General features: G+C 35.5%; 1 protein-coding gene across 2 annotated transcripts in view; it reads left to right on the top strand.

Moving 5' to 3' along the window:
- Positions 1–7,810: 7,810 nt before the first annotated feature.
- Positions 7,811–16,135, top strand: part of LOC121313480 (trafficking protein particle complex subunit 8-like) — a 65,181-nt gene continuing 56,856 nt past the window's right edge. For both annotated transcript variants that reach the window (XM_041246083.1, XM_041246084.1), the window contains exons 1-2: positions 7,811–8,124; positions 14,419–14,613. In XM_041246083.1, coding sequence (XP_041102017.1) covers positions 7,968–8,124; positions 14,419–14,613 — 352 coding nt within the window. In that variant the 5' untranslated portion in view covers positions 7,811–7,967. The remainder of the gene's footprint in view (positions 8,125–14,418; positions 14,614–16,135) is intronic.

Raw genomic sequence — 16,135 nt, forward strand, 5'->3', positions numbered from 1 at the left:
GTAGCAGTATATCATTGACTCGTTGCTCAAAACTGGTCTGGTGTAGAAAATGGTAAAGGTGTCAAGCAAGCAGGCCTAAAAAGCAAAATCTGTACAGAAAAACCTGACCCCCGGCTGATACAGTACAGAGATACAGTACTAGATTTACGATATTTTTTTGTTTTGTTTATCATATTTATAGTACGGTTAATGAACAGTGCCAGGGCCTGTAAAACTAGCTTTAAAATAATTTGAAAGACATACAGATTTTTAATGTGGAATACATTATTTTATACTGCCATGTTTTCTCATTTTAAGCTTTTCATGAGAGAGAAAACAATCTTTCAGTATCCCTAAGGCTAGTGCCAAGGTATCCAGAGGTTTCGGAATCACTGTGTGGCTTTACAATATGGTCTTCAATAGCAATGCAGTGGTGATGTGTTTATGGGTAAACCAAGACATTCATACAGTATGTGGCATTTTAGCATCCTGCACCAGTAACAAAGGTATCGAAATGGTATAAACGAATGCGCACAACGTATTGTAGTATCATGCACACAGTGAATTGTTGCATCAGTGTACAATGTATCAGGGTGATTCCAACCCATTGCACATTGTGCATTATTGGTAATGTTACTGTATACTGTACTCTGCTAATGGTTCTACTAGAGATTTCAACATAATATAATGGTTTCAAAATGGTATTATTCAAACTTTTTTTTGTATTAATTAGAATTTTTAGTATTACTTAATATAAAATCAAGGATATTCCATGGGAGTTATTCCAGAAATTAGGATGTCCAAACAACCATCAAGCTTCTGAAGGAATAAAATATCTACAACACTCCATGAACATTTATGGCGTGATCTGTAACTTGTACAATGTCTGGTTTAAACCTAAATTAACCAAACTCTACATGTGCTTGAAACTGTTTGAAACTGCAATTTTCCCAGTAATTCTGTTGTGCTGAATGAAGTTATTCAACTACATAAATACACTTTTGCTTTATTTATTTATACAACAGGATTGTATTATAGCATAATAACAATGAGCCTAAAATATAATTTGTGGAGAATAATATGTATAATATTTGAAGAATATGGTAAAGATAACTCTGTGGCTTGTTTTGTGTAACTATATTGGTAGGGCACCCAATCAAAGGAGGGTAAAGGTTTTATAATAAAGGCTTCATACTGTATGTGCTTTCAATATCTTAACTGTTTTTGAGAGGTTTCATGACTTTCCTTACCACACCAGCAGAAGTATGAGTTGTAAATGAGTAAAATAAATATGCAGTGAATATATAGCACTTTGAACATCCTTATAAGAACACATTAAATAATAAGCATCATTTGGGACTTTCCAATGTCTTCAACTGAAAAAAAAATGGTTGAGCCTGATTCCACCACAAACAAGGAAGAGTTTCCATTGCAAAACACTGGCAGCCAAGATGTACCAAAAAATATCCCTGTCAAGAGTAACCAGCGCTGGCCATACTATGGTATAGATCAGTAGTTAAAAGAGGGCCAGACGGTGCAGACTGCGATTTCACCAGCCTTTCCGGGACAAAACCTCTGGCAGTCAGATTGTAAACAGTGTGCCTATGGTTTTATAAAAAAGAAGGCATCTAATATAAGCGTCTTAATTTCATCCAAATAAGCTGATACCTGTAGATATTGTAACATGTTTATGTCATGTTAAAATTCCCTTTAGCCTCTATAGAATACATAGATATTATATATATATATATATATATATATATATACGTCTATGCAGAACAAAATCACAGTAAATTATAAATTATACCCAGGGGTTCTGGAAAAGCTTGAGCAGTTTGTGAAATGTCACAGAACGCTGACATACATACAATTTATATGTGTGTAATTTAGCAGCGTATTTCCTATTTTTTGTATTATGTAGATTGTATTACACTATATTTAGACAAGTAATTTTGTGCAATAGATTTTTGGCATCAAAACCATGCAATAAATTAAGCTAAATGCTACTACCAAGCTTCATGACAATTGAACAAGCAGTTCTCCAGATATATGCAAAGATGTAACTGCAACATATAGATAAATGGATAGACGGACAGACAGACTTGTCCATATAGCCTCAGAATCTGATATTCTCCAAAACTGATGTTAAATAATGTTTATATCAAATTTCATGATAATTGGATAAGCAATTCTCTAGATATATGGAAAAATGTGTGAAGTGTGACATAGGTACGGACTCCCGCTAGACTGCTTCCAGAGGATTTAATTCCGGTGTAGATAATAATAAACACACGAAGAACAAAACACAGAACAAGGTACAGAACACAGTGTAATTCCTTTCTGTGCTGGTATTTAATTTGAGTAGTTCTCAGGAGCTGCCTCCATGCATCATAATTCTAGATCTTTTCTTTTGGGCAATACCAGAAAGAACTGGTCATTTAAATTTCTGACGGTATGAAAAAATAAAAGCCTGATAGATTTGTAGCTATCTGCAAAAGCTTTATATTCACAATATTGACATATATAGGAAGGTGTACCCAGTTATGTTTTTTTATTCTTACAATATACTGTACTACAGTTACATTGTATTACCATATTTACCTTAGTATATTTCCATGTTCATGCTTATCCAAGGCCCCCAAAGGGTTTTCCTTGTTTTACCATTCCTTTCTGAGCTTAACCATGGTTTGTTTGTTTTTTTTTTACATTACCAATGTAAACAGACAGAGGTGACTGCTGTGTTAAATGACTGAAACCTAATGCTAACGGCCAGGTTTGTTAAAAACCCTGGACCAGGACTGTTCATTGGTGCCAGAGTAGGCGTTAATGGTCTTCAACTACCCTTTAAACTTCCCCACTCTATCTGAATTGTGTACTGTGTATATCCAGTGAAATATATATAAAGCATGTGTAACTCCTGGAAAATGACGATACACAACTGAAATAGATAGATACAGTATTGTATCAATCACAGTTAACGCAGGCAGGCACATCACACAGGGTGAGGCGATCCACACACAGGAGGGATGGAGCGAACCCGGGACCTTTCGCACAGGCTCTTTTGTATAGTGGTATCGGCACTATGCTTTAGTATGAGAGGTCCCGGGGCCTGCGTTAACTGAGATTGCTACATTGGTGTCAGCAGTGGGCACAGGTACCCTGGCACACTCTTTGGACTGTAACCTGGTGAGCAAGTCCAGGGCAGACTTGAGGCTGGCAGGGGAGAGTGTAGACTGCATGGAGGAAGGCAGCAGCAAGGCTGGTAGGTGACATGATCACACATGAAGATATATGCTCCTTGCAAAGGAGAAGGCTCTTTTGTACAGCGTTATCAGCACTATGCTTTAGTGTGCGAGGTCCCGGGTTCGCGCCCGCCCTCCGTCTGTAGACAAGGACCCACATGTGTGGCGCGGCACTGCTAGCGGGGAGCAACAAAATTCAACACATATTGCTCACCTTTTATTTCAATTGGAGTGAACACACATTGATGAAAAAATTACGTTGCGGAAAAGTGTCGCAGCGGGAGGATTTTAGAACAGCAAAATATCACTGGGTGAGTGGAATTTTGCTGCTCAGACATTTTCCTGCAGCATCAAATCTCGGTCTAGCTAGTCAGGTGTTGGATATGTCATGTCTTGATGAACTTGAATATCCATCAACATGGAGGAGCTGGTGGTACCTGAGGTTTCTCAGCATCCCGAGCTATTTGCTTATAAAAATAAGAATTTCAAAGACGCTGGTTAAGGGTCTATTGAATGATCCAAAACAAATACTAACCGATTACACCCCGCATTAATCCAGTTATGTGACATCCTGTATCATTTGTCAGATATGCACGTCAAGTAATTAACCAGTTGCCTGCCGACTGATTGTGTATACAATTTCGAAGAATGTGATCACTTTTTTCCTTAATAATAGCGGTACCTATACCATGTATAGCTACGTATACAGTACAGTGGCGGAGCAATAGCAGGTGTAGCAGGTGCAACTGCACAAGGGGTCGCGAACTCAGAGGGCCGAGAGGGGTTTGAAAGTTTAGATTATTATTATTATTATTATTATTATTATTATTATTATTATTATTATTATTATTATTATTATTATTATTTTTTAATAATGATAATATCCTTCACATTTATATTTGCAGATGTTACACATTTGTACAACTGTAGCTGCCGGTGTGCGGTGCCAGTAATTCAGATTGTATCCTCCCTCATTTTAACAGGTATCGCTAATGTCTTAATTATCCTAACTTTTCCCCCGGAGGCTGGTAGGAGGCACGTCTTCATGGAAGGTTTTGGTGTATTGCTCAGCACAGACATTTGCAGTTATATTCTGTGTGCACGATTCATCCTATAGTTTAAACTGAAGCTGTTGGGTGCTGCTGCGGGCAACAAAATAAACTAAGAATAAAAAAAAACACAGTTGTTGTAATTATTATTTGATAATGATTAATTAATAAATAATAATAATAATAATAATAATAATAAATAATAATAATAATAATAATAATAATAATAAACTGTTTCATATGTGAGAAAATTTCTGCAAATGTCTGTGCAGAATTGAGAATTCTGTAATAATGTATGTGATCGCAGAATTGGGGAATCCTGGTAGGATTGGTGATTAAACCTGTTTATGATTAAAAGATGGTGTAGTGCTGGATGTAAAGATGTACGCAAAATAAAATAAAGTAGGCGAGTAGAAAACATTCTTATTACGTACTGTTTCATACATGCTAATATTCCGGCAATTAAATATAGCTCAATATCGAACACTTGGTTTGGTAGGTTTGATGTTTATAAATAAGGGTTAAATTAATGTTTGGGGAGGGGGGCCCACAATAAGGTCCTGCACTGGGGCCCATCTTCCTCTTTCTCCGCCACTGATACAGTACCACAGTTCAGTCTTTTTAAGCACAGTGCTGGATATATAATAGTTTCTTTGTTGAAAAAGGCTTTCACATTTCCCAAAATAAATATAATATTTTACATACATATTCATAGGTAAATAAAAGGAAAATATTTCTGAGTGGTGTTCTGATATGGGAGCTTACGTTAGAGTCTGATAAAAAAAAAAATTCTGGAGATGGACATGGTCGTTCACTCTGGGTTCAAGCAGTACAAGCTCAATAATACATTTTTGGGTTGTTGTACAGTGCTGTGAGGTGGTGGGCTCTCTTTCTTTTTTTTTTTTATTACCAATTCAAAACCATTGATGTGTCCAAAGCGGTATTGCCGCGCGCCGCTCATGTGTGTCCGAGGCTTGATGTGGATCGCCTCGCTCTGTGCGATTCGCCTGCCTACTTTTAACCGAGATCGCTACAGTATTATCGACTGCAGAAACAAGACAATGTATTAGTTCCATACCTGGCAAGATGAAAACAACTGGGGTCGGTTTTCATAAACTTTTAATCTGGATACCAGTGATCTGGATTTTGTTTTGCGATATTTTATGTTCTAGATGTTTGTATCTCGATCGTTTTGATCTTTTTTTTTTTTTTTTCCAGAAAATGTCATTGCTGGATTACTTGTATCCACATTACAAATAATTATAGTTACGAAATTCGTTCTGTTTTTAAAGGAATCTCGATCACAAAATGTGGATCACTTGATCCAGATTACGTTTTGAAAAACCGCCCCCTGAAGTCTCAAAATAATCTTATTTTAGGGATTGCCTGGGAATGTGTTTGAGAAAGCAAAATCCCCTTTCCAACCGCAATGCTCTGCTCAACAAGCGTGCACAGGTTTGGTTTCATTTACACTTTCTGTGCTGTTTTACAGGAAGTACTCTCTGAATATGATTTTTTTATTTTTATTTCAATTTTGTCCATGACTCAAAACGTAATGTATGTATTTATCAGCTGTCTATGGTCTTATAAAAAGCACCATCAGTGTTTGCTTCTCCATCTCTTTACTAAACGCTCTGTGGCCTCTATATAGCCCAAAGAAAGCTATGTGAAGCCTGACTCACTACACTACTGTATCCTCAGAGAACACAGCACCCATCTTTTCCATATAACAATTTTATGGTGTTGTGTACAATTAACTGCTGTACATAAAAGCTGTAAGCATGGAAAATGTGGTTTAAGGACAAAGGTTGTAAAAGGTTGTTATTAATACAATAAATATATAGCTAATAAAAAGCACTGAAACATGTTATTAGTATTATTAGTATATTTGGCAGACTTCCCAGAAATTCAGCTTTTATGTACCATATTTACTAGATAGCAATGAAGTCCCTGTATCTGAAGATTATTTTTGCTGAAAGTCAGTAAATGGTACAGAAGGTGATTCTGAAAAATTATTATCATCTGTTTTTTACCCCCTGGAAATAACGCTATAAAGAATTGGTCTGTACCAATAAATAAATAAATAAATAAAAACCCATAACAATACACATTTCTAATTTCATGAACTACATTATATCTGCCTGTTAAATATTTTAACATAACACCTGATTATGGTGAGAAACCTCTAGTGTGAAATTATGATGCACCAACAGTACACACACACACAGTAAGAATCTGCATTTCAAAGAATTTGTAGCTTTCTATAATGCTAAATAATCATTCACAGCACAGTGTGGCAGCGGCGTGTAGTCTGTTCCAGTGGGGAAAATGGAAACACTTCTAAAGATTCTTTTGGAGCTGGAAAATCCGTTTATAGTAGAATTGAAATGGCGCTTTTAAATCGTTACTTTAGTTCGAAAATGACGCTACTGCTACTGCTACTGCTACTGCTACTGCTACTCTCATTGTCAGCGGGCAGGTTGCAGCTTTCTATAGGGTCCGCGCGCGGCAAAGAGCGGACCTGGTTGGAACCAGACTGCAATAGCAACAAGTCCTCTTCAGCGGGTCCGCGAGACCCGACTCTGCACTATGTTGCTAAAACCATTCTCATGTTTGGTTAATCAGTGTGTACTTGGTTTGAAGTTCTTTGATTGCCATTTTACTTGAGTACTACATATTTTGTATAAAGATTTTGGTTTTACGATTTTGTTCGTTTAAGTTTCCCCATAGATAAATTGCCATTGTAGCTGGTGCAGCTGCAGTATTTGAATTAGCCCCCTGTATGGAGAGAGATACAGGCACCATCCTGGGGAATACATTAAAACTATATGAAAACAGGATAACAGCACCCTCTGCTGTTTAAAGTCTCTAGTCCCTATTTAGTAAAACAAACAAATAAAAAAAAAAAAACAGTACATTTCAACATAACTTGCAACTGCATCGTACATCCATCATCTAAATTTCATAACCGGCTCAGTACTATTATTAATGTTGACAAGTTCACGAAAAATGAGATCACACTAAGGTCCAGTTCTGCTTTGTAAGCGTATAGATTGCCTTCTGTTTTGCAATATTTAGTTATTTTGTAATGTGAAACATCTGTATTTTATAACAGCGCATAACGAAACAAAACAATTCGTTTTTGATGTCCTAATTTCTGTAATTGTATTATTCCAAATAATCCACCGTTCATCTCCATGTTTCACTTTGCAATAATGTGACGTTTAGTTATTTTCAAGAATGTGTGTTCCAAAATGTCAGAATATTCATAATTGTTTTCTTATCAATAGTAGTTTACGTCATTAGCTAACGCGTATGGTTTTCTTTTTTAAATTTTTAAAAATAAAATATTGCAAATGCTGTACTGTAAACCGGATTAGCGTGTGATGTAATATTTACAGTTTTTAAAACTATAGGTACAAACTTGTAACAGTACTTTCAATTTAAATAGGAGGTAGTGAATTTGTAATGTCATGTGTGTTGCTGTTTGCTTTGAAAGGGGCCCAGTCGTGTCACATGACAGCGGCGGTGCTGCATGGGACAGAAATCGATCAGCAGGCAACTCCAGAATTTAACATGGCTTCCCTTGACTGTCAGTAGACGGGAGTTGTTTTCAACTCAGGAGCTTCAAGTTTACCAATAAACAGAGATCTGTGATTTGTTATTAGAGATTGAACTGCAGCGCGCGTTATCCGCGATGGCTCAGTGTCTCCAGTCTGTGCAGGAGTTTATCCAGGACTCATTTGTCCCTATGGTAGCCGTCTTGTGCAGCGAAGATGCAGAGCAAGTGACTCGTAAAAACAACCTGAATTTCTCCGAGCTGGTCAGGCCTTTCTGCCGGCTCACCTCAGAAGGTTTGTATTTTTCATTTCAACTTGTCAGCTAAAGTGCTTTGATGTCTTTGGCAACTGTACGACGAGGAATTTTCTCATTCGACTGTTGTGTTGACACAAACCAGACAAATGACAGGAAGGGGAAAATGGTCCGGATTCTACTTGTGAACAAACCAGGCCATCTCCTGTTTTAGATCCTGCTACTTCAGACGGACCATTGATATCAGAACAGCCTACCCATGAAATCATTTTGACAGAGTAGATATACAATTGCAGTCCTGTGATACATGACGATGTTCTGTGTCCGTAGTAGAACAGGCCCAAACGAAACTAGACGAGCTCGTCTCTAGTACACAGACTTGGTTATATTTCTTGCCGCCGCAATGGATTTCCTCAGCTTGGCTGAAATGTAATAGAAAGTCTTTTTTTTTTTTTTTTTCATAAAAACATACACATATTTATATTGAAGAACAAAAATGCGAGGTTTTGCAGACGGAACTACTACACAATATATGTCAGTACTGAAGAGGCATAATTTATAACTATTAGCAAACTGTTGGAGTGTGTTATGTTTTGCTGATTACAATGATAACATAAGTATGTTGGTGACAAGTTACAACACACACACACACGCACAAATAAAACAATAAAAACTGTAGCTATCAATGAGATATGTTCTAACCATAATTCTTTAAAACTGCAGAAGCAGGTCTGTATTCTGGTATTAAACTCGCCCTGCAATAAAGTATGTGTTACAAGGAGCTGGGAATGGTATTTATTATCCTACAGGGAAAGAGTCATATAAAATGACAGGTATCTGTAGAGGCTATTGTATTTGAAAAGTTTTAGAAAATGCATCTGAACACGAGTCACTGAGAGCTTTGAGCAATGCACATATTTACTGCTCCAAAAGGGCTCTCTGAGCATGATGCCACATGACCAAACTGCAGTACAAACTACACTGTACTTCCCTTTTAGTTTCTAGACAATTTAAAACATGTGTTTAGCTATACACAGTGATCTTGTGATCTTGTTTAACTTACTGTGGGACTAAATGGAAATACCATCGTGTTCATATGTTAATCACTTAATCTAATTTTGTAAAATACTTTATTATCAGCCAATACGTGAAAAGGGCCTTTGGGTGTGAATCCTGTTCTTTAGAGAAATTATAAAAAGAATAGTCATTTTTAGAAATTATTTGTAAATGTTTAGAAAACACATTCTTCCAAATATGTACTTTAATAACAGAATGTGTGAAGTTACAAACTTATGTACAGGCACAAGTGCATGATTGAAGGTCTACATCAAGTAACCAACTACTCAAACCACTACATTTAGCAAGTTACCATAATAGTTTGGACCACTGTTTATTGTATTCAAATAATATACTGGTGGCATTGTTTGTATGCTTCTATTGTACGTCAATTAGCAGTACTGTAGACCATGCTATTTTACTGATAGTGCAGCTACAAAATCATTTAACACAGAAATTACTTGGTTTTAATAATAAGCTACAATGTTTAGTCTTAATTTGTTTTCAGCCGAGCAAGGGTGATTTTAAACTATGTATGCTGCAGGGCTCTCCCAGACGTTTATCCCATTGAGGATCTGGGACTCTCAACTAAAAAGTCTGAAGGTGCCAGAGGAAATGTTGGGGGTCCCAATAAAGTACAAAGTCTTAATGTTATGGTACACATCTTAATTCATTAAATTTTGTGCTTTTTCTTTACAAGAACAATAAGAAACAAACCCTAAAATCTACACACCTAATTTTGTTTTCTGTTTAAAAGAATGGATAGCAAATAGAATCCAGAAAAGCAAAATTCCAAACTGTGCGTGTTCTGCTCTCCATGCCAGAAGACACTAAGCTCTAGAGAAGTGGAAGGTGGACCTTCCACCTCTATCAACTTAATTAATATTAGTGCTGGGACAAACATTTGATTTTCAGACATTCGTGTCTAATTTATATATTTGTTCGTTTTCAAAAAGTAATAAAAGCCATGATTTTGCTCAGAACACATGCAGAGAGCATAGCTGCAGGGGGGCGTGGCCCTTGTGTGTGTGCCTTTACTTTACAGCAAGACGTTACACTATGTAGCACATTAAAGTATAAAAATATCCCAGGAGTAAAGAATACATTGTGTTGGCCTTACTTTACCCCAGTGAATTAACTACAAAACAAACGATGCCAAATAAAAATTATATTTTTTACTTTTTTTTTTTCATTCCTTGCCATTGCTGTTTCTTCATAGTAAACTGGCCATAGACACGTTTTCATAAGGTAATAACATGAGGTTTACTTGTGCCTTTTTGTAGCTGAACAAGCAAATCAAAAACTGAACTTTAACTTTACACACTTCAAATAAAACAAAAGTGGAAATGGCATTGATAATGAATGTGGGGAAAAAAAACTTTGATTTGCATCTCGTTTTAGTACATTCTTGTGAACGTGTGGGTGGCAGTGCATGGGTGTATAATCGTAAATCTCGAAAAACTACTCACTTCTAAGTCTTTTGTAGTCATTTTTGTATTACTTATGTTGTTTTTTTCTGACTTTATGTGAACGAAAAGACACACATTTGCCCGTTTTCCCATTGGAAATAGTGATATTTTGAAATATCACTGCCCTGGTCACAAAAGCAAAGTTTGTGGGGAATAATAGCCATTTTCTATACTTTTGAGGCATAAGCAATTAGGAAATAATACTTACTAACCAGGAAAAAAAAAAAAAAAATTGTTACACGGTGTTATCATTGGTTAATAAAGGGATAACAGAGGGAGGGGCGCTTTTAGTTGTAAGACTGAACTGAATTTGACCGCGCTTAAGTTCCAGGGATTTCAGTCACAGAGTTGTTGTCCGGCAGTGCACTGTAGTTGTGTGGTTTTTCCCAACTGTGAGCACTGCCAAACCAGCAGTGAATTGAAAGAAGGAAGAAGAGCTGGCTAAAGCGGCAGCTAAGTGTTCCAGAATTGATGTGATGTTGAGGTAGGAAGTGGGTGTACATCAATTTGTCCCCCAATACTAACATCAAATAATAACAACTGCTGTTTCACCGACAAATCTCACCCCCTCCCAGTCCCCTCTCAAATGTTTAAATAGTGAGAATTTGGTCCAGTATCTGTTTATTTATACTGTACATTAAAAAAAAAAAAAATACTGTTTTAATTAATGAATAGAGCAAATTAGCAACATGTAAAATAAGAATGTTCCATAGGACCACATTATACTAAATGAAGTAAAGCGATCTGTAGATTTATGAATATCCTTCAGATATATACTGTGCATATTGTAATTTACATCTTAGTAAAAATCACCTATTGTATATCACATTACACAAATATATTCTATGATCATATGTGGTATAAGGAGATCTGATTCTATGCTTAAAATGGCAATACTTTCAAACACAATGTGCAATGCGCATTATAACTCCTTTTGGGTCTTCAATGTATATAAATTGCTAATTTATATGGACACTTAAATGACCGTTGCTGGGTTATTCCTCCGAAACTCCCAAACTAAATATGAACACAGTAAGTAAATTAGTTTTGTTCAAATTCTTACACAGGGAGCTAGTAGCTACGACATACATTATGAAACAAGTTGTAGAGAACACTAGTAATCAAAACACAGTAGTTCTGTTTTTTAACTAGTAATGTGTGCTTTCATGAAAGGGGTTAGAATGTGTATGTTCAAAAGCAGCATTCCACTTTTTTCTTGAATCGAGTGCCCAAATTTTACCATTAAGCAGAATAAATATTATGGCCCCCAACAAATTAAAATGCGGCTTGCTTTATTGTTATTAATTACGATTTTATTAATAATAATAATAATAATAATAATAATAATAATAATAATAATAATAATAATAATAATAGTTGTTATTAATAATATATTAATTACTTAGCAGATGCCTTTATCCATCCTTTATCATTTTATTTGTTTGACAAAAAATAATCACTTCCCTATAGCCTTTTTTTTTTTTTTTTTTTTACTTTTTTCAGATCATGCAGCAATCCCCGCTTAAGTATTGATCACTATCGGCTCGTTGTATTTATTTTTAGTTGTTTTATGAATGAGTACGAAATCACCTTGGTACCCTTGGGTTGGATTTTTGTTTTGCCTCTTTGTCCCCTAGATCTGCCTTGGTTACCATGGATTTTCTTTCCCATTGAAGGCAATATTGCCTTGCCCTACATGAACTTAAATTCATGCCCTGAAAATATGTACAATCTATATAAGAATCACTCCACATTTCCAGCAAGTTGGCCACTGTTTAAGCAAGGCATTTCAGAATTACGTGCTTGCCTTTTTTCTGTCCCATGAGATTCTGATTCGCTCTAAAGCAGCGCAATACTTTTTTGACCCAGATGACCTTCCACTATGCGTGCACACATAATCTGGTTTGTTTACTTTTTGCTGTGTAAAACTTTAATAGAGGCTCAAGAGCTGAGTGTTTTTTTTTTTTATTTATTTCATTTTTTTAATATTTATCTTGCGTATCACAGAGCTCTTTTGCCAGGTATTTTTGTTATTTCTAGTGAATACGAACATCTGATTTTTGTGTCCGAATACGTATAAATAAATATTTGTTTGACTATTCAGATATTTGTCCCCAGCACTAATTATTATCAAACTTACATCGAGAACAACTCTCTCTTTTTTTTTTTTTAATAAACATACAGTTGTAGTCAAAAGTTTACATACCCCATTGGAAATGTATAATTTCTAGAAGTTTCTCAAACCGAATTTTAGGAAAAATCTTTTATAGCAAAAGTTTTGCTTTTGTGGATGAAGAAAAAGTGTTACAAGAAATAGATTGGCCAAGGAAAAAGCCACTGTTAGGAAAATGTCACAAGGACAATCGCTTAAAGTTTGCAAAACGGCATTTGAATAATGGATGTGAGTTCTGGTCAAAGGTTTTGTGGAGCGATGAAACAAAAGTCAACCTATTTGGTCACACTTACATTTGGAGAAAGTCTGTTGAGGCGTACAAATAATAGAACACCGTACCTACTGTCAAGCATGGAGGTGGTAATATCCTTCTATGGGGCTATTTTCCCTATAATGGCACATGACATTTAGTTCCAATACATGGTAAAATGGATTCCATAGCATACCAAAAGATTCTGGCCAATCATCTGAAACCCTCCGCTACAAAACTTGGTTTAAAGCGCAACTGGACATTCCAACACAACAACGATCCAAAGAACACATCAAAATCACTTCAGAATGGTTAAAGAAGAGTAAAATCAAGGTTGTCATTTATCTCTGTCATTTATTTTAGTCAGCAGCCACTAACGTCTTTCAAACAGTTGCTTGTGCTTGTGAAGCAGTCTGCAAGAAAGCCTGAGATGGATTTCAGCCAAACATACAACCGTGCAATCTATGTTTTCCAGTTCTCCACACTGAGAACTACAATGCAGACAATTATTATTATTATTATTATTATTATTATATTTTTAGTGGTAGTAAAATGTGACTGTGGCTGCTAAATAAGGCTTTGTTTTGCAGTTGGTGCTGCTGCAATGCAAGCTTACTGTATATCGCAAGCAGCATCAGTTATGTGTAAATAATCAAAGTGTATTTTTATTGAAGTTATTAAAACTTGATTACCATTCTATAAAACATACTTTGTATTTACATGGGAATGTTTTATTCCATTTTTGTATAGATTACCTGTAAAATTATATGATTAATACACAAGTAGCTACGGTGATGTCACCAGTAAATTATTCAAATTAGTACCATCCAAGGTTCGAATCTTCCTTTTGGTAATGTGTTCCGAACCTTCGAATGTCAAAATGTGCCCTAGAAAGATGGGAGGCGAGATTAAGAGATGGACAACTCTGGGTATAGTCGTTCATGTAGTCACTGTAGAAGGCTTTCAGTTCAATACCAGTACAGTTTCATCAACCCATGTTATTTAGATAAATACTACAAATGGTTGAATCCATAGTCTTTGACAATTGTGCTTCATTTGCATGGATTGTGTGTTTTTGGAGTTATGGATAGAAAATAATTAAATGTATTTCTCTAAATTCAATATATTCTGTGTTATGTCAGTCATACACCAAGTCAAATGTTAATTTTACATGTATACTGATGACAAATTTGAAAGGATGGATTGTTATGGAAATTTGGTTAACTTAAATACAGTAATGCACTCACTTGCTGTAAACTATTGAGAAAAGTGTTTTTATTTTTCTGTTTAGCAGAAATGGATTGTACTATAATTTGACCAAATTCATTACACATCATCACAACATGTGCAAACGTGTTCACTTGCAACTCTTCCTTTTTATTTTCAGGCCATATGCGAGATCCTAATAACCAGATCCAAGTAATCAAAAATCTGAAGATACATGTGTCCAATATTGTCACCCAGCCACCTCAACCGGCTGCCATTCGGAAGATGTTGAATGAAGTTGTCTCGGTCAGCCAGCCGGCAGAAGGATTAGCAGCTAATGTGATTACAGCAGGAGATTATGATCTCAATATCAGTGGTAAGTCACAAGGCATAAAACAATGCAGATATATCTCCGTATCCTATTAAAAGCTAAAGGGCCATCAATAAATTGACCCTTTACAAGTATACATTTAAGTGTTTTAGCCATAAGTCAGGCACCATATATATATATTATATATATAATAATATATAATATATATATTATATATTCTATATATATATATATATATATGTGTGTGTGTTTTTGGGTGTGTAATTATATGTCACATCCCTACACGAAAACCTTTTAAAATTATTGCAAAATTTGAGAAACGTTACAGTCACAAATTTGGTATGGGTGGGTGTGTGTGTGTGTCTGAGAAAATAAATGTAAGACTATGACTGTCGGGACCAAATAACCCTAAATAAGCAAATAACATTGCTTAACTACAAAGTTAAAAAAAAAAAAAAAAAAAAGACACACACACACAACACACCTACACATCAAAGTACATACTGAAATGTTTGTATTTATGGTTGTAGTATTTATAGGTTGCTAGTGAAGATAGAACTTTATACATATTGAACATATTTTCAGATAGTGTAATGTTTTTAGAATAGTGTGTTTCTTAAAGGTTCATCTAACAACAACCAAACAATATTTGGGTTTTTTTTTTTTTTTTTTTTGTGAGTGTGTTAAAAGTAACTTTGCCCCAAATTTATGTGGTTTAAAATAAATAAATAAAAAATTGAGACTAACATCACCCACTGTACAGCGCAAAAGCGAGTTGTGCTTACAACTGAAAAAAAAGTTTAAACCTCATAAAAACATAAACCTCCCAAACATTGCCACAAGTCCTGTTTCAAGTGCCAAATTAACACACGGGCAAGTAATATATTAAGTAATTAATATAGTGTTTGCTTTCTTTTGCCGTTAATTGTATATGGTCAAATATTAGAAAATAACGTAAAGTATTCTAATTCATGTATCCACACAACTTGACATTAAACTGTAAAGAGATGCCTGGACTACCTGTTTGAAGTGTGTCTCAGGGGTCCTTTGCTTTTAGTGCAGTAGTTCCAACATACAAATAAAAACTGTACTAAACATAAATGGCTGTTTGGTCCTAAATCATACAGAACAATTTAAAGTGAAAAAAGCCTCCCGCCTATGGGAAGATTGGGGAATGGGATCCACGAGTCTGTAGTAAGTCTGCAACTTTTTCTCCCTTTTTGAAAGTTTTGTACGAACAGCTGCAGCATGATTTTTTTTTTTTTTTTTTTAAGTTTTTCCAGCCTCGCTGTTACTATTTTATGTATCGGGACAGTATTGGGATAATCTTACATTGATTTCAAAACTGCACTGTCCTTATAGGGGATAATGTGTTCGGCCAAATCTATAGCAAATGTTCTGGATCTTTGCTTTTTATTGCCTTCAGAAACTCCATCCACAGTCTGAATGTTTTCATTTCAAACTCAAGCATTGAGCGTGTTTTTGTAGTACGGCAATTTTGTTTGGCATAATTATTTACATACCACGGTTCTTGTCCGGTTCCTAAAAATATTTCCAAACGTGGCTT

This window comes from Polyodon spathula, chromosome 3 (genome assembly GCF_017654505.1).
Source record: "Polyodon spathula isolate WHYD16114869_AA chromosome 3, ASM1765450v1, whole genome shotgun sequence".
NCBI classification, from domain to species: Eukaryota; Metazoa; Chordata; class Actinopteri; order Acipenseriformes; family Polyodontidae; genus Polyodon; species Polyodon spathula.